Source organism: Herpailurus yagouaroundi, unplaced genomic scaffold (assembly GCF_014898765.1).
Source record: "Herpailurus yagouaroundi ecotype Mexico unplaced genomic scaffold, PumYag 139, whole genome shotgun sequence".
Taxonomy (NCBI): Eukaryota; Metazoa; Chordata; class Mammalia; order Carnivora; family Felidae; genus Herpailurus; species Herpailurus yagouaroundi.
The window spans coordinates 78067894-78088786 of record NW_024412394.1 but is presented as its reverse complement, the minus strand read 5'-3'; the positions used below and the strand labels follow the sequence as shown (position 1 = coordinate 78088786).

General features: G+C 34.5%; 1 protein-coding gene across 4 annotated transcripts in view; it reads left to right on the top strand.

Annotated features, from left to right (window-relative positions):
* The window catches only part of TBC1D32 (TBC1 domain family member 32), a 205549-nt gene that overhangs the window by 150676 nt on the left and 33980 nt on the right, over window positions 1-20893 (top strand). For all 4 annotated transcript variants that reach the window (XM_040474514.1, XM_040474515.1, XM_040474512.1 and 1 more), the window contains 2 exons: window positions 3635-3760; window positions 9103-9186. In XM_040474514.1, coding sequence (XP_040330448.1) covers window positions 3635-3760; window positions 9103-9186 — 210 coding nt within the window. The remainder of the gene's footprint in view (window positions 1-3634; window positions 3761-9102; window positions 9187-20893) is intronic.

Sequence of the window (20893 nt, the reverse complement as noted above, 5' to 3'; positions counted from 1 at the left end):
TGTTTGTTTGTTTGTTTGTTTGTTTAAATTTAAAAAAATGTATAAAGCTCATCACATTCGTTTCCGTTTTCTCCAGCAAATCAGTCCTCTACAACCTATTGGCCAATGTTTGAAAACAGTTGTTTATTATATTTTATTTTTCATGTTGTTTACAGCAGGACAGCAGGTCTATTCCCAGTACCTATATCATGACCAGAGACAAAACTCTGGGTTTAATTCTTTTGTGTTATTATAAACATAGAAATTTTTGGACAACACCAGATTCATATTTGCTCTACTCACATAATCACTAATTTAGAGTTATTGTATTCCTTATACTACCGTTCCTATGATTTATTTCCTCTTGCCTCATTCTCCATGTCCAAGAGCCTTTGCTTATGTAACACCTTTGGCCTCTCTCTGGACTTCCCACTTTACTCTGCACAAAAATAGGAAGAGTGGTAGGCAAACTTGGGAGAGGGTTGGAAAATCTTGAATTATCCTTCTTTTTTTTTTTTTTTTTTTTAATATTTAGTTTTGAGAGATAGAGTTGAGCAGGGGAAAGGCAGAGAGAGAGAGGGAGACACAGAATCTGAAGCAGGCTCCAGGCCCTGAGCTGTCAGCACAGAGCCCGACGTGGGGCTCGAACTCACAAACCATGAGATCATGACCTGAGCCGAAGTCGGACGCTTTAACCAACTGAGCCACCCAGGCACCCCTGAATTATCCTTCTTGTGTAGGCTGTACGTTCAAGTTAGCCTGTCTTTAGGTTGTATTGACACCTTTTAATTAGGGGAGGCCTTTGATTGTCAGTCATTGTCCGTGACTGAATAGGTTAGTTCATTGTGAGGGAGACATTTGGAAGTCCTTGTGGCAGCACACCCAGGTAATGGTGCCTATGTTAGCGGTTTTGGTCCTAACAGATTTCTTTTTTTTTTTTTTAATTTTTTTTAATGTTTCTTTATTTTTAATATGAAATTTATTGTCAAATTGGTTTCCATACAACACCCAGTGCTCATCCCAACAGGTGCCCTCTTCAATAACCATTACCCACCCTCCCCTCTGACAGCCCAAATTCCAATTTCCAGGTAAACTGGACCCTTTAGCCCTTCCGCTGACTGGTAGATCCATATGCATACCACATCTGCTGCTTCAGCACTGTTTACAGTTATGGTGCCTTGTGCTTTTTTTCTTAGAATGAGATGATGAAAAGTGAAACAGAATAGCAAATGTGAAGGAATGGAAAGAGGGAGGGAAGAGGGAAAGAATTATATAGGATTGTTAAATAGCAGGTAATTTATGAAAGAGCTATGTGGGCATCTTCTACTTGAAGGAGATAGTAGTTAGAAGACAGATTATACAAGGATGGAAAAGACCTAGAGGAGGAAAGAGAGATGAAAAACTGCATTTGTCTTTGCAGTCATGTGCCACTAGTGATTCCTATTAGACTCTAGGTAGTTTGTTCTTGGGAAATAAGTTATGTAGATATTCTAAATGGAAACTACAAAAACTTATTTTAATGCTGTGTTGCATTAAGTATTTTACCTAAGTCATGTTAAGATACATTTAACATTATAACGTTGTTATTAGTAACATAATTTTCAACAAAATTATCAGCTTTGGTATTTCTTGAGTTTAGGTTAAAGGTTTTGAGAGTTTTTATTTGAAGGAATCATTTTTACTTTGATTTAATCACTTTAATTTTTCTCTAGTTATTGTTTCTGACTGAGGCTATTTATGAAATGTTACAGGATTATTTTGGTCTTAATATTCAAAGAGAATATTTATACTAAGTATCTGAATTACACATTCTTTGAACAAATTTCTAGCTCATGTGTATATTTGTGTGAGTATGCATATCTTTGGTATGTTTACTTGTATACTCATATGTTTGTATAAAAGAATATGTAGCTTTGATATGCAAAGGCTTTTTTTGTGACCTACATGTCAAATAAGGACATATTTACATAAATTATGATTTATATATTTAATTATATTATTTTAGATTTCATAACCATGGGAGCTGTGTGATATATATATCTGCTTTTTTAGGAGTAAATAAAACCAATTTAGATCATAGGAATGATATGTCTTAATTGCAGTATTATACACACACACACACACACACACACATATATACAGGCATACAAACATATGGTTTATGTCATGTGGTATTCATGAGGGCAAGTGACTTTGTCTTGATTGTTGTAGCCAAGATACATACATATCTTGTATGTAGGAGCTCCATACACATTTATTGAATATATATTTTCCAAATATTGAATGAAAAAAAATAGAACAGTTTGGTATGGTAGGATGGTTAAGTTTTTAAAGCTATAAGAATAAGGACCTTTTGGGGCGCCTGGGTGGCGCAGTCGGTTAAGCGTCCAACTTCAGCCAGGTCACGATCTCGCGGTCCGTGAGTTCGAGCCCCGCGTCAGGCTCTGGGCTAATGGCTCAGAGCCTGGAGCCTGTTTCCCATTCTGTGTCTCCCTCTCTCTCTGCCCCTCCCCCGTTCATGCTCTGTCTCTCTCTGTCCCAAAAATAAATAAACGTTGAAAAAAAAATTAAAAAAAAAAAAGAATAAGGACCTGTTTTATTATAATTTTATTTTATTTTATTTTTGAAAAGAAGAGTTGATTGAAACTATCTCTGGTATTAGATTGACCACTGTTATTTCCCGGTGGGATTTATCACCCCAAATAGAGCTTAGGCAGATGTACTTGTGCTGGTAGTAGTCCCAGACACATCTTTGGGCAGGAGCAGTCAGGCCTTTGACCCTTTATTTTCAAAAGGTGGTTTTTTCCTTTTTGATCCCAAAAATCTCTTTCAAAGAAAGTTAAAAGGTATGAGTTCATGTGACTACCTATTCCCCCATGATCTTCTAGAAAATAACATTTTTGCTTCTTTTTTCTTTCCCTTGAATCTTTGCCTACATATATGTGGGAAGATATTATATATGTTTGTTTGAATAAATATTTGTATATCCTTTTCTTAGGGACACCAAAGTCCTTATTTAATATATTATTAATAGATGTTTTGTAATGCTAAATCTCATAAGAATGAAATTAAAGTGGAAGATGGAAAAATCTCATGGGAATAAAACTAAATTTAACATGGAAAAGTAAAATTAGATAAAAGTTCCCATGTATTCATGAAATTGCTTAGAAAGAAGTTATATTTTGGCGTCATCCATTTTCAGTATAATTTTTTGCAAGAAGTGGAAATGATTGACTAAAAATTTTTCTATGCTTATGTTTTCTTTTTGCTTTTAAAGGAATTAATAAAATTGTATATCAATGTGCATGAAATAAGAGTATAATGTTCATGTCCATATATGTAATGAAATCTTACATTTATTACATCTGTTATTTGATGTCTATTCAAACACTCAGTAATGAGTCACTTTCATATAAGAAAAAGAATATTCAAGCATTATGGTTATAAGTCAGTCCATTTTGTGAGCTTTTAAATTTTTTCTGGGCATTTAATAAGTATAAATAGCAATTGATCGTATAAGATGTAATTACAGAAAATGTTTTCTTTTGAAAGCCATATACTATACTTTTTCCGGAATTTGTAACTATTTACATATTTAACACTAATACTTATTTTTCAGTGTTTCTCATCATAATATAGCTATGTTTCTTATTAGACAATGATCTTGGCAAACTTTTATTATGCTTCAAAATGTCTGACAAACAAACTGAGTGGATAGAAAACTGCCGAAAACAGTTTTGCAAAATGATGAAGGCTAAACCTGATATAATCAGTGGAAGTGGTGAGTACGTTGTTAATTTTTGTGGGGTTTTTTTTGTATGAAATTATATTAATGGAAGTTGTGTTTCCTGTGGATTAGTACTGGCATGTCTAGAATACATAATACTCATTCCAGAAGTCCATTAACTTCTGAGAAACTTATGATCCTTGAAAACAAAAATTAAAATCTGAGATGCAAGGAAGCTGGAGGCCAGAAAGAACATGGAGGAAGATGCCCACCGACCCTTACTCCCTAATACCAGTAAAATTGTAGGCAGCACATAAACTATCAAAAATTAAAATCTGAGAGACAACAAAACTTTTTTTTAAACTAAGAGGTCTTGGTAAGCAAAATTGAATACTGATCTGACTTTACCTAGGTAATAATTTGCTTGGTTTCACCAGCTTTCCCCTGAATTTACCATACTGCTACATTTTTGGAAACTTGATTGACTTTTTTATTGATACATATTTTAAAACTCTGCCACATCCAGCCAAATAAATGTAGTTACTCTTAAGGAAATTGGAATTTTATTTTGAGGTGATGGCTATGTTTCCTAAACTAGCAAATAATTTGTTTTATATTCACATAGTTACTTGTGCATTTGTTTTCTAAAAATCATCATTTTTAAATGAACATTATTTTGAATAAAAGTCTAAGGAAAAGGTTCTAATGTAAACATATGATAGATTTTTTTTGTAAACTATAAAATTGTCCACTTTATTAGCCATGCTTTATGGTTTTCATATTTGTATCATTTGTTATAAAATTAAAGTGGGAAAAATATATTTTGTTGTTGGAGAAATTACATTTTCAGAGACAAGTGGTATATATTTGTGGGCACCTCAGAGGTGAATTCACTGGATTTTCTTTTTGCCTAGTATATCCTAGAAAGAGTGATTAAGAAGGCCATCAAGTCATAGGATCAAAAGGCGGGGTCAATAAAAGCATACTCTCTTTAACCAAAAGGAGCAGGAGAGGGGTAGCCTATCAAGATACTTTTTATAGAAAATGACCACTTTAATCCAACCATAGAATCCACCATAGAGAATCCTGCTAGCAAGACTTGGGCATAGCCTGGACTTCCGTCCTTACCTGGCAGTAATGGGGCACCCTTGCTGCTCCTTGCTAGGATTGTATCAGAGGAGACTCAGGTAGAAAGTTCAGGATTTTTACCATCACTCAGTAGTAACAGGGCCACCACCCCTCCTTCCCTCCCTTCCACACATGTTTTTTTGTCTCACACATGCAAATTTAAAATTAGAAAGTATCAACAAAGAAATAAAGAAAATCCAAAAGGACATTTTAGAAATGAAAATGCTGTAACCAAAATAAAAAGCTAAATGGATTGGTCAACAATAAATTGGAAAGGACAGAAGGAAGGATTGGTAAACTTGAAGGTATTAACAGAGAGGAAATAGACTGAAAAACAAAAAAAAATTAACAGAGTCCCAGAGACTTATGGAACCATAACAAAAGATCTAACATGTCATTGGAGACCTGGAAAGAGGTTAGGACTACAAATGTATTTGAAGAAATATAGTTAAAAACTTTCCAAATTTTCAAGAAACCTAAACTTGTGGATTCAAGAACCACAACCAGGGTAAACCCAAAGAAACTCACACCAAGACACAATATAGTCAAACTTTTAAAAACTAAAGACAAGGGGCACCTGGGTGGCTCAGTCGGTAAAGCATCTGACTTCGGCTCAGGTCATGATCTCGTGGTCCGTGAGTTCGAGCCCCATGTCGGGCTCTGTGCTGACAGCCTGGAGCCTGTTTTGGATTTTGTGTCTCCCTCTCTATCTGCCCCTCCCCCTTTCATGCTCTGTCTCTGTCTCAAAAATAAATGTTAAAATAAATTAAAAAAATAAAAACTAAAGACAAAAAGAATCTTGAAAGCAAAGAAGGGAAGAAACATCTTTTTTTAAATTTTTTTTCAACGTTTGTTTATTTTTGAAAGATAGAGACAGAGCATGAGCAAGGGAGGGGCAGAGAGAGAGATGGAGACACAGAATCCAAAGCAAGTTCCAGGCTCTGAGTCGTCAGCACAGAGCTGGACGCGGGGCTCGAACTCATGAATGATGAAATCATGACCTGAGATGAAATCGGGCACTTAACCGACTGAGCCACCCAGGCGCCCCGGAAGAAACAACATCTTACCTACAGGGGAAAATCAATACTGTTGATTTCTCACCAGAAAAGATGGAGGACAGAGGGAGTAGTGTGACATTCAAGCACTGAAAATAGTCTTCAGGAATAGAAAATCAAGACATTTTCAGATGAAGAATTTGTCAAAGCAGACCTATTCTAAATGAAGGGATAAAGGAAGTTATCTCTGTATTGTCCTCACAACTTTCTGAATCTATAATTATATAAAGTAAATTTTCTTTAAAAATATAGAGGAAAGAATGAATATAAGCTACTTGAGAACATTGAAAAGGCAAGTACCACGTGTAGATTAGTTTTTAGTATTATTCCATGACTATAGCCTATCTCTCAAAATATTTGGAAGTGCCTAGTGCTGTTCATAAGGGTTGCTGGGCAAAATGAATATACTATATTGGAACCAGTAGAAATCCAGAACCTTCTTCGGATAGTTTGGTAATGCCATTTTTGCATATGATGTCTAGAATTACTTTATCTAAAAGCTCTCAATGTATGGATCTAATAGCATAATTTTGCATTTCAAGATCAGTACTTCCCAGAAAATAGTGTGCTTTGTAAACACCTGCAATTAGTCTGGTGGTTATTAGGTTTCAAATCCTATTGTGTTTACCTCCCTCACAGATGTGATAAAGAATTTTCCCAGTTCATGGAGTTTGTTTAGGTGTCTGTCTGATGGCTAACCCTGATTTGGGGCATAGGATTCAAAGAATTGTTTAGCAGTATGCTGTGATTTTTCTCATTAATTCAAACATTTTACTTGGGTGCATAACACATAGCAAACATATCATTGTGCTAAAATGAGAATGATTATAATTTTAAATGGATATTTCCATTTTAAAACTAACTTTTTATATAACCTTTGCTACTTATGTGTATCTCACCTCTTATTTGTATCATTGAATTCAGAATGATTGTTTCTAAAATTCATCAAGATACTCTTAAAAAATTATAATCTCAAGAGACAATATTAAGTGACATAAACACATGGAGGTTGAAAGCTCTCACCTAAGGGCTATTATTTATGTATAGATTCATAGATAAAAAACTTTGAAAGATTTTTCTGTGAGTGAGAGAATTTATCCTTATGCCTGTGAAGATAGAACCCTTAAACAACTAGAAGTTCAAATAATTGTCAATACTGGTGCCCTTTCTGATCCTCAACAATTACATTCTCATACTTTTTAATACTTACTTTAATTTGAAATCATAATATGAGTAGAATTCAGTAAATTTTGTTTTTACCTTAAGGCATTAAAATATTGTGATACATGACTTATCAGAGCTACAGTTATTGGAAAGCACATGTTGTTATTCCTATTTGATTTACATTTTTCACATGTTGAACACTAATTTTCTTTGTGACTTACGTGCTTAAAATGTACTTGGATATGAAAAAGAGACCATTTGATTAATATAAATCAGAGTCAATATCCTGAATGTAATACATAGTTTAAAAGGTGACTTGGGGCACCTGGGTGGCTCAGTTGGTTGAGCAACTGACTTCGGCTCTGGTCATTATCTCACAGCTCGTGAGTTCGAGCCCCATGTCAGGGCTCTGTGCTGACAGCTCGTAGCCTGGAGCATGCCTCAGGTTCTGTGTCTCCCTCTCTTTCTGCCCCAACCCACTTGCATTCTGTCTCTGTCTCTCTCTCTCAAAAATATATAAACATTAAAAAAAAATTTTTTAAAGGTGACTTAAACTTGCTTGCTAAATATACATGTATAAGCGTGTAAGTTGCTTTAAAGATACATTTCTTTCCAGCAAAATAATTCTGGATTCTATATTAAGTATAATTCAACTGGTTATATACCTTTTGAGGATAATAAATTCAAACACAGTGGCATATCTATGTGGCATTGTCAGAGAAAAGCTAACTTTTTTTGCTCAGTTCTGTACTGTTCCACTAGTAGAAAGGCATTTCTTCCTATTTGTTTTTTAAATTTTTTTAACGTTTTATTTATTTTTGAGACAGAGAGAGACAGAGCATGAACGGGGAGGGTCAGAGAGAGTGAGACACAGAATCTGAAACAGGCTCCAGGCTCTGAGCTGTCAGCACAGAGCCCGACACGGGGCTCGAACTCACGGACCGCGAGATCATGACCTGAGCTGAAGTCGGCCGCTCAACCGACTGAGCCACCCAGGTGCCCCTCTTCCTATTTTTTTAAATATGAACTTTATTTTTTAGAGCAACTTTAGATTCACAGCAAAATTCAGCAGAAAGTACAGAATTCCCATATACATTCTATGCCTGCATATATGCACAACTTTCCCCACTATAAATATCTCACATCACAGTGATACCCCTGTTACAATCAGTGAACCTACATTGACACATCATTGTCTCCCAAAGTACATAGTTTATATTAGGGTTCATTCCTAGTGTTTGTACATCCTATGAATTTTTTTTAGTGTTTATTTTTTGAGAGAGAGAAAGCACACGCATGTGAGTGGGGGAAGGGTGGGGGAGGGGGACAGAAGATCTGAAGTGGGCTCTGTACTGAAAGCAATGAACCTAATGCGAGGCTCAAACTCATGAACCATGAGATCATGACCTGAGTGGAAGTCAGATGCTTAAACAACTGAGCCACCCAGGTGCCATGTACATTTTATGAATTTTAACAAATGTATAATGGGGGAGATTTATCATACAGAAGAGTATCATTGCCCTAAAATTCCTGTTTTCTGCCAGTGCATCTTACCCTTTGCCCAGTTGCTGGCAAGCTTACTTTTGATCCAGTTGTCTTGAACATATATAAAGTTGCAAAGTGTCTAACCTAACATGTCCTGGTTTTGAAAGAGGAGAACTGTCCCTTGACTGTGGTCCTGGAGTTCAGATAATTTTTTTTTGTATGTGTGAATAATGATAAGATATTATAGCCTAATTAGTGATGATTTTCTTTCTGTATCGAAATCATTTAGCAAGTTCTGAAGTAATCCGTAGAGAATCTAAAGATAACATGATTCTTTTCCAGTTTTACATTGAATAGGTTCTCAGTGAAGCAATTAAAATTTAATTTACATTGGAAACATTGTTATGAATATTAAAGTGGTATGTGTTTTGAATTGGACCCCCTTAAGAGTGTAACTGTGAAGAAGTTCAGATGACTTTTATCTACTAGTCTGTGACTTTAGAGATGTATTATCATGTATATTCTTAACCTTTAATATCCTAATTATTCTCTTGTTTATTACAGCTTTACCAGAATTGCTTGAAAAATTTGTGCTTCATCTCTCTGAAAGCCCATCTGAATGTTACTTCCCCTCAGTGGAATATACAGGTACGTTTTAAACATCTTGAATTTTGAAAAGTACTTAATTATCTAAAAAATAGATAATATTTCATAGAGCTAATTAGATTAAAAATATGCACAAACTTGCATCTTAAAAATCTCTCACTTGGTGTTATGGATAATCTAGATATCTTTCAGTCTCTTCTGTGCAAATGTGTGAGTTTTCTTATAACTTTCTAACTCCTTTCTGAGCTCTTTTTTTTCCTATCTACCCATCAAAAGTTATTTTCCTTTAAGGCAGTGTCTTCTCTTCTGATTCTATTCACTGTCCTCTAGTGATCTCATTTGTTTGTACGATTTTACCTACTTTATATATTGATAACTTCTGATTCACATCCTCCATTCAAAGATCAACTATAAGCTTCATTGTGGTATTCCCAGCTGCTTGATAGGTAAATATCACCTAGAGGTGCTATGGAAGCCCTCAAACTTGAAATGTCCAACAGGGCCCTCACCTCATCAGACCTTATTGATATGTACTCTTTTTCTACATTGTCTATTTTGGTGGGCAGTACTACTGTCCACCTAAACCAGAAACTGAGTAAATCCACATTTTATGTGGATTTAAGTCCACATTTTCTTCCCAATTACCAAACCATGTTAATTCTGTGTTCTTAATAGATCTCAAGTGTATCTACTTAATTGATTTCTTTGTTCAGGCCACCATTACTTCTTGCCTCGAGTATTACAACAGCCTCTTTTCCTGGTGTTGCTGATTAGAATCTGATTTCTCTTCAAAGGTATTCTTTGTGCTGCTCTCAGAGTGATCTTTGAAGTGTGAATCTGAACCATTCATTCCTGTATTCCCTGGAAGATCACCACTGACCATTGCATAAAGTCTAAGCTTCTTATCATAAAACCTAAGGCCTTATGTTATCCTTCCCTTTTCTTCCTCTCCAGCATCATGTCTTTCTCTCCTTGCCTTTTATTTATTTTTCAGGAACCCTAAACTATTAGTACAGCCAACTTCTCCTTCCCCCACCCAAATACACACTCGTTTATTAAACGGATATCGGGGCACCTGGGTGGCGCAGTCGGTTAAGCGTCCGACTTCAGCCAGGTCACGATCTCGCGGTCCGTGAGTTCGAGCCCCGCGTCGGGCTCTGGGCTGATGGCTCAGAACCTGGAGCCTGTTTCCGATTCTGTGTCTCCCTCTCTCTCTGCCCTCCCCCGTTCATGCTCTGTCTCTCTCTGTCCCAAAAATAAATAAACGTTGAAAAAAAAATTTTTTTTAAAAATAAACGGATATCGTTCTCTAGTATTTAGTAGAATTTTTCTAAGCATTTAAGCATAGCAGGAAACGAAAGGAGGAGAAAATCTTGCCTTCTGGTGGGAGCACAGACAATAAAGAAATAAATGTTTCAGTATATCAAATAGTATGAAAGCGAATGAGAAATACACAGCAGGGAAGAGGGCTTCAGAGTGCTATTTGGGCACGAAGGTTACATTATTAAATCATGTTCAGACTAGCAGAAGTTGGGAGCAAGATAAGTAGATATTTTCAGGGGAGGAGAATTCTAGCTAGTGACCAGGAAGGAGACATGAGTGTCTGAACACAAGTACAGGAGAAGCATTGTAGGTATTGAAGGCAGACAGGGAAGTATGATAGAGGGCTTTTGAAAGTCACTGTAGCATCTTGAACATAGGAACACATGCTCAGATTTACACAAAAATCACTATGGTGGCTGTGTTCAGAAAAGACTGAAGGGAGGACAAAGGACTAAAGCAGGAAGATGGATTAGGAGGCTATTGAGAAGATGCAGGTGAAAAATGGTAATGGTCTGGATGAGGATGTCAGTGGGAGATAGAAATATTTGGATTCTGGGTATATTTTGATTAGAGAGCCAACAGAATTGAGTAACAGATTGACTATGGAATGTAAGAGAAAGGAAGGAATTAAAGACTCTAAGTTATTGATCCAAACCACTGGAAGGATGAGATTATCATACACTGATATGGGGGAGAAATAGGTTTGAGAGAGGGGGTGAAGAGCTTGATTTTATGTTATGTTTTGAATGCTTGTTATACATTTAAATAGATAATGTTTTTTACACTGGATTGGATATTTGAATATAGCATTTAGGGGAAAAATGTGAGCTGGAAATATAAATTGCTAAATCATCAGCTTCATATACAAAGCCAATATGCATCTCTGTCATATCTTTCTCACATTCTGACTTAATGTCTAATTCTTCATGTGACAGTAAACTCCTATAGGGTAGTTTCCATATCTTATCTATCATATCTTCTGCAACTAGAATGGCAGTATTAAGAAATATTTGACAAATAAAAGAATGGCTAAAAGAATGAAGGAGGGGGGCTTCATAAATTATGTCAATCAGTTTGTCTTAATTTTAGTAGGCAATAGATTAAATCCTTTGAGATTTCTGAGCAGAAGCCTTACTTGATTCATCTGTACTTTAGGAAGATTATTTTAGTGACTGTGTAAAGGATGAAGTAGAGTGAAATCTGCCAAAGGTGAATATCCAGAATGGGAGGGTTGGTAAACAAAGAGATAGTGAACATAGCAGAGATGTAGCAAAGACTCATGATTAATAGATAATCAAGAGATATTGCTCCTCTTCCTCATTACGGTGGCATGACTCCTCTGTTTGCTGGAGAAATTATCATTTATTTATTCAAGTTAGACACTGTACATCATATTTACTTAAAAATATTTGCTTCCAGTCTGGGCCAGCCTATCCCTCTGACTCTATTACCACTATCAAAGACCTCCCGTGCATTCACGTCACTGAACCTTTGTTCTGCCTCTTCCTCCTGAATGAGCTTTCCTCTTCCCATGACACCCATAGGATAATGTCCAAATCAACTGTAAAGTTGCAGCTACAATGTTCCCTTCCCTCTTACTAAGTAGATGTTCCTCCTCTGTGCTCATTATTATATTCACTTTAAACTACTATTTGGTATTTGTTGTATGTGGCTAGTTTCAATTATCCCATTAGGTCTCAAACTCCTTTGTGTCTTTAATATAGTATTTGATATATTTTTATTAAAATAAATACATATACTGTAACATAATTATCTGTATTCACACAAATACATCTGTATAACAATTCTAAATATATTGGTAATTGCATATACACATATGAACATACACCTAATTATTTACACAGTAACCTTTAATGCAGGTTTGGCAAAGGGGTGAAATAGAACATAAGAAAATGAGAACAAAGAAATGAGAGGAAAATATAAGGTAGTATTAAACAGAAATTTAGGTAGATGAAGGGAATTGATACATATTGAGCACCTCTTATGAGCTAAGTAGTATGCTGAGGTACTTGATGTGTGTTCTTTATTCAACCCTATGAATAACTACACTTTGCAGTAGGCATAATCATAACATTTAAAATCAGGCAATTGAAGTACAGAGGAAAGAAAACAAATTGTGAAGAGAATTTTGCAGAAGACCATTTGTGAAGAAAATGATAACTTTATGAATAAGCCTGGAAATATATGTGAAAACATACAGGGATTAATGGTCATGTCTGTGACTAAGAGAGGAAACAAGAAATGGTAATTATGGAGATTTGCGGGCCATTCCCTAGTCTTCAGTATAATCTCCAATTTCTGCAGCTATCCTTGGCACATTGTTGGGTCACATTTTCTGTAGATGTGTTTTATAAATCATCTAATACTTAACCAGACTAATTGCTCAATATGTATACATTCATTGCCCTGTATTAAATTTCTCAATTATGCTGAGGAAGATTTCAGATGGCTTTTTTGGATGTATGATCGAGGCAGATAAACTCCAAATGTGAATTTAAATTCTTTAAAGGCTCCTGCTGAACAGCTGTCCACTGGAGTTTTAGAGTACAGCCAAAGTAAGGTAGCTTCTTAATTTTTGATTGTACAGTATATATTATGATAGGGTAAGCTTATTGCTAACATCATTTTCTTCCCATAGCTTTAGATATCCTTACCCTTCATCATTTATTGTTTTGGCTAGTGAATCAATGGTTTCCTATTATAAAATTTCACTCTATTTACTTTAAATAAATAAAAACCATGTTTTGATATAAAAGATGTTTCAAAGCAAATGCTGGATAGATATATTCAATGTTTTTTTTTCATGTTTCTTGAAATGAGAAATTGATTGTCTTCTTAAAAATGACAGCTTGCTTAAACCCTAAGGTAGCTGAAATTAGAATAATACAATCATCCATCTGTTGTTAGTTCCCTCAGGATTTCAATCCATTATAAAATTTGCAAATCTGGAAAAATCAGATTAGTTTAGCCGTTTATCCCCTTAAAGAAAAAGGAATGAACAAATTTCTGCACAATTGTAGTTTGTACATCTATATAGGTATCTTTCCAAATCTTAAGTGATGTCAATTTTTTCTTGGTTTAATTCCCTGGAATGAGTTGGGGATTTTTTTTCCTACTGTAATTGCTTCTTTAAATGAGAAATATTCCTTTAAAGGTAGTAATTATTTTTAATGTTAGGACTTTATGCTTTTAATCAAAAAGTTGGAAAGAAATCAGAAAATATTGCATTGTTTCACCTTTTGACTATTAAAATACTTTTAACCTTAATATATATAGTTAAACACATTTTCTACTTTCTTTGGACATTCAGCAAATATGCTCTTTTCTGTCTTACATTTAGGGAGCATGTTTGTGAGTACACTTGATAATTGCAAGGAAATATATAACATGGATTACATTGTCCTCAAAAGAGGGGAAATAGTAATACAATCATCAATTAAGTAAATTGCAGCATTTAGTAAGAGAAAATAAAGAAAACTGATATTTTCCAGCTCACTATTTTATTTCAGGCAATGTGCCTTTAATTATGGTATTTAAATTGGGTTGTTATCAAATGAGGGGTTTTGTTTTAAGTGCCACAGGTTTTCAGTGGAAAGAGTGATCAGAGTTGACTAGTGCCATCATGGAGGATAAGAGGAAGAAGTGATAATGGAGCAGAAAGAGTGGCATCAGTGTGGCCTGCTGGGCTATTACAGCTGAAAAAACTAGAAAGGGAGACTTGCAGGAAAGGGTCATTGCATAGAGACCTGGAAAGAAAATTCCTTTTTTTCCCCCAAATAATGCTGATTATACCAATTAGGAGACTGAGACTCACAATAGCTTGGCCACAAGAAGTTGAATTTTATGTCAGTAAGAATTGAAATAAATGGATAGTTACAACCACATGTTAAAAGAGAAGCAACAGATCTGCAGACTGTCTCTGGGGAAGGAAGGAGGTAGGAGAGAGTATACCGATTGGTTGACTCCTTTGGATGGTGAGAGTTCTTTGACTTTATAACAAATACAGCAGGGCTTTCAGAAGAATCCGTAAACAACAAAGCGGTAACTGCTTCTCTAACCATGGAAATGTACTCCAGTGGAGAAGTTCTTTACTCTTCTAAAAATTAATTTTTTCCACAACATTAGCCAAGTGCCAGGCAGAATAGATTTCATATCTTCTACTACTGCTCTGTGTGCTAGCTTGCAAACCAAAAACAGAACATAATTCATTACCAGAGTGAGCAATTTCAGTCAATATTAAGCCAATTTTTCCAACTCTTTTTGTTCTGAGACCATTGTATTTACAATTAAATTGATTGGTTATTTCAAATAGTTAATACTGTGACTGAATTGACATTAAGTAGGGTAACTATGATGCTACAGGTGTCATTGGTTGATTTTTTATCAGCAACATGTTTTTCATAGTGACTCCAGGGAGTAGGAACTATATCGTCCATTTGTTACTTAATTTCAATATACAGAAAATATTTTTAAATCCATATCCATTTCCATCTCTACCTTGCTCCATTTGATATGAAGTATAATTTCTTGTTCATTCATTTATTCATTTTTCTACTCATTCACTCAGTGTTTATTAAGCACCTATTATGTATCTCACACATAGATGTGCATGTTTCAATAAGTCATTGGTTACCAGTGATACATCAGAATCCCCTGAAGACATATATTTTTATCATTGAATTTTATTTTACCCCATCAATTTTGTTTTATTTCTGAGGATTTTAATTACTGCTTCATAAATTGTATTTAGTCCAGGTTGCATATAACAAAAGATTATTTCAGTGAACTTTTGTAGTCCCAAGATCCATTTGTGTTTGTCAAGTTGTCATATATCAAACAAATTTAAAATTGAAGTGGCTCTGTAAATAAAATATTTAGTAAATAGTTAACTATTTTCTGACTTCTTTATTCCTGTTTTGAAACTTTATTTTTTTCAATGGAGTTTTATTCACACTAATGTCACCTATGTGTATTTAATATTACTGTTTTCGTTTATTGGGTTTTTTTTTTTTTAATGTTTATGTATCTTGAGAGAGAGAGAGCCAGAGAGCGTGCACACACATGTGCGAGTAGGGGGTGAGGCAGAGAGAGAGAGAGGGGAGAGAGAATATCCCAAGCAGGCTCCCTGGTTAGGATGGAGTTGATGTAGGTCCTGAGCTCACGAACCATGAGATCATGACCTGAGCCAAAATCAAGATTCAGATGCTTAACTGATTGAACCACCGAGGCGCTCTATTATTAGTGTTTTCTTAGAATGGGTATTTGATGTTTGTTTTGGTATGTTTAATACGCTCCCCCATATTCTCATTTAAACGCCTCTTTGATTATTTAACTACTACATTCTTAAAAATGAAATTTGTGTGGTGGACTATTCCTGTCCAATTTTAACTGTAGCTAAATTTCACCTTTTTTCCTTTAAATGTTGATCTCCAGTTCAGTGCACAAGGAATAAGCTGTAGCGGTCTTTAAAAATACAAATGACTGGACATTTATTCTTAGCAATCTCCTTCAGTAGTCTGGAGTGGAGTCTGTTTATCTTTACTTTTAAAAGGCTGAGAGAAATTTGATGAACAGCCATAATTGGGAACAATTATCTGTTGAAATGTGCAGAATTCAGTTTTTACTCAATATACAGCATCATAAACTTTTAGAAAAGGCATAGATCGGGGAAATTATTTACACAATCCCAGAAGAGGTAAAAGGACTCCTCAGGCAGACAGCTAGATCACTCTGGAAGTACTCTTTCCTTATATGGGGAAGAACTAAGAACCGGAACCTCATATAACATGGAGTATCATAGTCCTTTTGGGTAACTCACGCACCTTGATCCTTAACTATTCCATTCTTCACTGATACAGATGTCAGCATCTTCTGCTAGAAGTTACCCTGATGTACAGAATTCGATAGCATCAGGAATGCTCCTTATTAGTACCCTTAGCCCACTGTACACTCCTCCTACTATTAAGATATTTAGCTGTATTATACTTTCAAAAGAGAAACATAAGTATTATAAGCACACAGATCTATATGTAGATGAAGATAAATATTTCTCATGTTTAGTCCAATTTTATATGTACTAGAATTCTAAGCATTATTGTCTAAGTAAAAATTGTTCTGGTAATAGTTTATAAAAATCAATCTTTTAGATAAGTGGAATTCATAGAGAGAAGTATGTTCAATGTTATGAAAAATTCCCAAACCATTTTCCAGAATAGTTGTACCATTTTACACTCTAACCAACAGTGTATGACAGTTCCAATTGCACTTTATTCTTACCAACACTCGGTATTTTCAGTCTTAAATTTTAGCTATTTTAGTAGGTGTGTAGTAGTATCTCCATGTGGTTTTAATTTACATTTTCCTGATGATTAATGGTGTTGGATACATCTCTTCTTTTGAGATGCCTATCCAAGTATTTTGTTTCCTATCCACCTCAACATTTTTATATGGGTTTCATGACTTCTTATGTTTGAGTTATAGGTGGTGGTTATAGATTATGGATATGATCCTTTATCTAATTTATACTGCAGGTATTTTCTTCCATTGTGTAGCCTGTTTAGTTATTTCCTTAATGGTGTCTTTTGATGAATGAAAGTCCACCTTTAAGAAGCAGAAAGAGAAATCAAGGAATTGATCCAATGTACAACTGCACCAAAACCCATAAGATACCTAGTAGTAAACCCAACCAAAGAAGTGAAACATCTGTACTCTGACAACTATAGAACACTTATGAAAGAAATTGAAGATGACACAGAAATGGAAAAACATTCCATGCTCATAGATTGGAAGAACAAACATTGCTAAAATGTCTATACTGCCCAGAGCAATCCACACATTTAATGGAATCCCTACCAATAAGACCAGCATTTTTCACAGAGCTAGAATAAACAATCCTAAAATTTGTATGGAACCACAAAGACCCTGAATAGCCAAAGCAATCTTGAAAAACAAATGCAAAGCTGGGGGCATCAGACTTCAAACTGTATTACAAAGCTGTAGTCATCAAGATAGTATGGTACTCACACAAAAACAGACACATAGATCAATGTAACAGAATAGAAAGCCCAGAAATGGACCCACAACTATATGGGCAGCTAATTTTTGACAAAGTGGGATATAATATCCAATGGGAAAAAGACAGTTACTTCAACAAATGGTTTTGGGACAACTGGAGAGCAACATGCAGAAGAATGAAACTGGACCACTTTCTTTCACCATATACAATAATAAATACAAAATTGATGAAAGACCTAAATGTGAGATAGGAAATCATGAAAATCATAGAGGAGAACACAGGCAGCAACTTTTTACTAGACATGTCTCCAGAGGCAAGGGAAACAAAAGCAAATGCAAACTATTAGAACTTCATCAAGATAAAAAGCTTCTGCACAGCGAAGGAACAATCACCAAACTAAAAGGCAACCTACAGAATGGGAGAAGATATTTGCAAATGAGATATGTGATAAAGGGTTAGTATTCAAAATCTATAAAGAATTTATCAAACTCAGCACCCCAAAAATAAATATTTCAGTTAAGAAATGGGCAGAAGACATGAACATTTTTCCAAAGAAAACATCCAGATGGCTAACAGACACATGAAAAGATGCTCAATATCACTGATCATCAAGGAAATCCGTATCAACCATGATGAGATACCACTTTGCATCTGTCAGAATGGTTAAAATTAATAACTTGGGGGAAACAACAGATGCAAACCATAAGAGACTTAACTATAGAGAACAAAGAGGGTGGATGGAGGGGAGATAGGTGGAGAATAAGTTAAGTGGTATTCGGTATTAAGGAGGGTGCTTGTGTTGAGCACTGTGTGTTCTGTGTAAGTGATGAATCACTAAGTTTTACTCCTGAAGCCAATATTACACTATATGTTAACTAACAAGAATTTAAATAAAAATTTGAAAAATAAAGTCAAATTTTGATGAAGTCCAATTTTTCTTCTGTGGGCAGTACTTTCAGGGTTCTGTTCAGAAAATCTTTGTTTACATTAAGGCCATAAAAATAGTCTTCTATACTTCATAGGTTAAAACTTTATAGTTTTAACTGCAGGTTATAATCTGTTTTGAGTTATTCATTATGTGGTATGAGGTAAGAGTTTACACCTTTTTCCCCCTGATATCTAGTTCCCACACAATTAATTGAAAAGCTTTTTACCTCGTTGAATTATTTTGTACATTTTGTCAAGACTTAATTAAGTGTATAAGTAGGAGTATACAATTTGCTTGTTCCTATTCTTAGGGGAAATGATGGATTTGATAGATTTTTGAATGTTAAACTAACTTTGCATTTTTCAGATGAACTCTTCTTAATCATGATACTTTATTCTTTTAATATATTGCTGAATTTGGCTAATATTTTTTAAATATTTTTTCTATTTATATTCATGTGCAATATTAGTCATTAGTTTTCTTTAATGTCTTTGCATCTTTTGGGGTCATGGTTATGCTGTGCTTATAAGTATGCAAGATTGTTACTAATTTACTTATTTGATACAATTAACTAGTTAAGTGACACCATATGGGTCTGAGTTTGCTTCATGGTATGCTTTTTAAATATTGATTCAATTTCATTAATTAATGTAAGACTCTTCACAGATTTGCTGTCTTCTTGGGTGTGTAAGATCTATGGTGATATTTTATCTTTTATTCTTGATATGATAATTTGTGTTTTCTCTCTTTTTTTCTTTATAAGCCGTGTAGAGTTTTGTCAATATTATTGATCTTTTCAAAGAACTAAAATTTGGTTTTATTGATATACTCTGTACTTCTTTATTTTCTCTTTTATTGGTTTGTATTATATTTTATTCCTTCTTTCTACTGACTTTGGGTTTATTTTCCACCTCTTTTTCTAGCTTCTGTGATAGAAGTTTATATCACTGACTTTAAACCTTTATTCTTTTCTAATATAAGTAGATAGAGCTATAAAATTTCCCCTAAGCAGTGCTTTAGTTGCCTCCCAATGCATGTTTAGATAGGTCTTAATTATCATTACATTGAAAATATTTTCTAATTTAGCTTGCTAGTTCTTCTTTGACCTCAATTTCCAGTGTTTTGCTTAACTTTCAAGTGTTGGGAGATTTTTCAGATATCTTTTCGTTATTGGTTTCTATTTTAGTTCTTCTGTATTTAGAGAATATTCTCTGTATAATTTAATTTATTTCTAATTTATTGAAACTTTTTATGGCCTAATAAATGTTCTGTCTTAGTAAATGTTCCATTGACAAATGAAAAGGATGTATATTTTGGAGCTGATGGTTGTAGTGTTTTATAAATAACCAATAAGGACAATTTAGTTCTGTCATGCTGTTCAGATTTTCTAGATAATTTCTAAATTTTTGTCTGTTTTTGGTACCAAATACTGATACAGTAGTGTTGAGCTGTCTCTTTATTATTTTATGTTTATCTGTTTGTCCCTTTAATTATTTAGTTTTTGCTTCATGTATTGTAAAGCTTTCCAATTTGGTAAATACATACTTAGTAATGCTTTTTCTTCTTGATATATTGATCATGCTATTCTTTAAAAAAAAAGTATCTTATCTCTAATACTCTTTGTCCTAGAGTGTATTTTGTCTGGCAATAATGTAGACATTCAGCTTTCTTACGATTAGTATTGGTAGGATATGTTTTCCCACTCTTTATCATGTCTTTCAGTTTAAGGGCATCCTAAAACATATAGCATATAGTTGTATCTTGCTTTCTGTTTTTAATTCAGTCTGAGAATTTCTGCCATTGATTGTTTTTAGTCCATTTACATGATTATTGATATTTTAAACTTCTATATATAATTTTGATAATTTTTGTCTACCCTGAAGTAATATTATGTTATTCACATAAGAACCTTACAAAAAGCATATTTCCATTTGTCATTCCTGTGTGCTATTTTCTCCATGCATTTTACTTTTACACATTATTTTTCCCTTGAGTCAATTATTTTTAACTGAATTTTTTTTTTAATTTTTTTTTCAACGTTTATTTTATTTTTGGGACAGAGAGAGACAGAGCATGAACGGGCTAGGGGCAGAGAGAGAGGGAGACACAGAATCGGAAACAGGCTCCAGGCTCTGAGCCATCAGCCCAGAGCCCGACGCGGGGCTTGAACTCAGGGACCGTGAGATCGTGACCTGGTTGAAGTCGGACGCTTAACCGACTGCGCCACCCAGGCGCCCCAATTTTTAACTGAATTAAGAAACGAGCAAAATTATTTTATATTTACCCATATATTTACATTATCTTGTACTCTTGTACGTGTGTGTATCTATGTATTCATAGTATCATTTCAGCCTGAAGAACTTTACTATTTCATTTTGTTTTGTTTTTGAGTATAGTTTGCACACAATGTTACATTAATTCTAGGTGTACAACATAGTGATTTGATTGTTTATACGTTATGT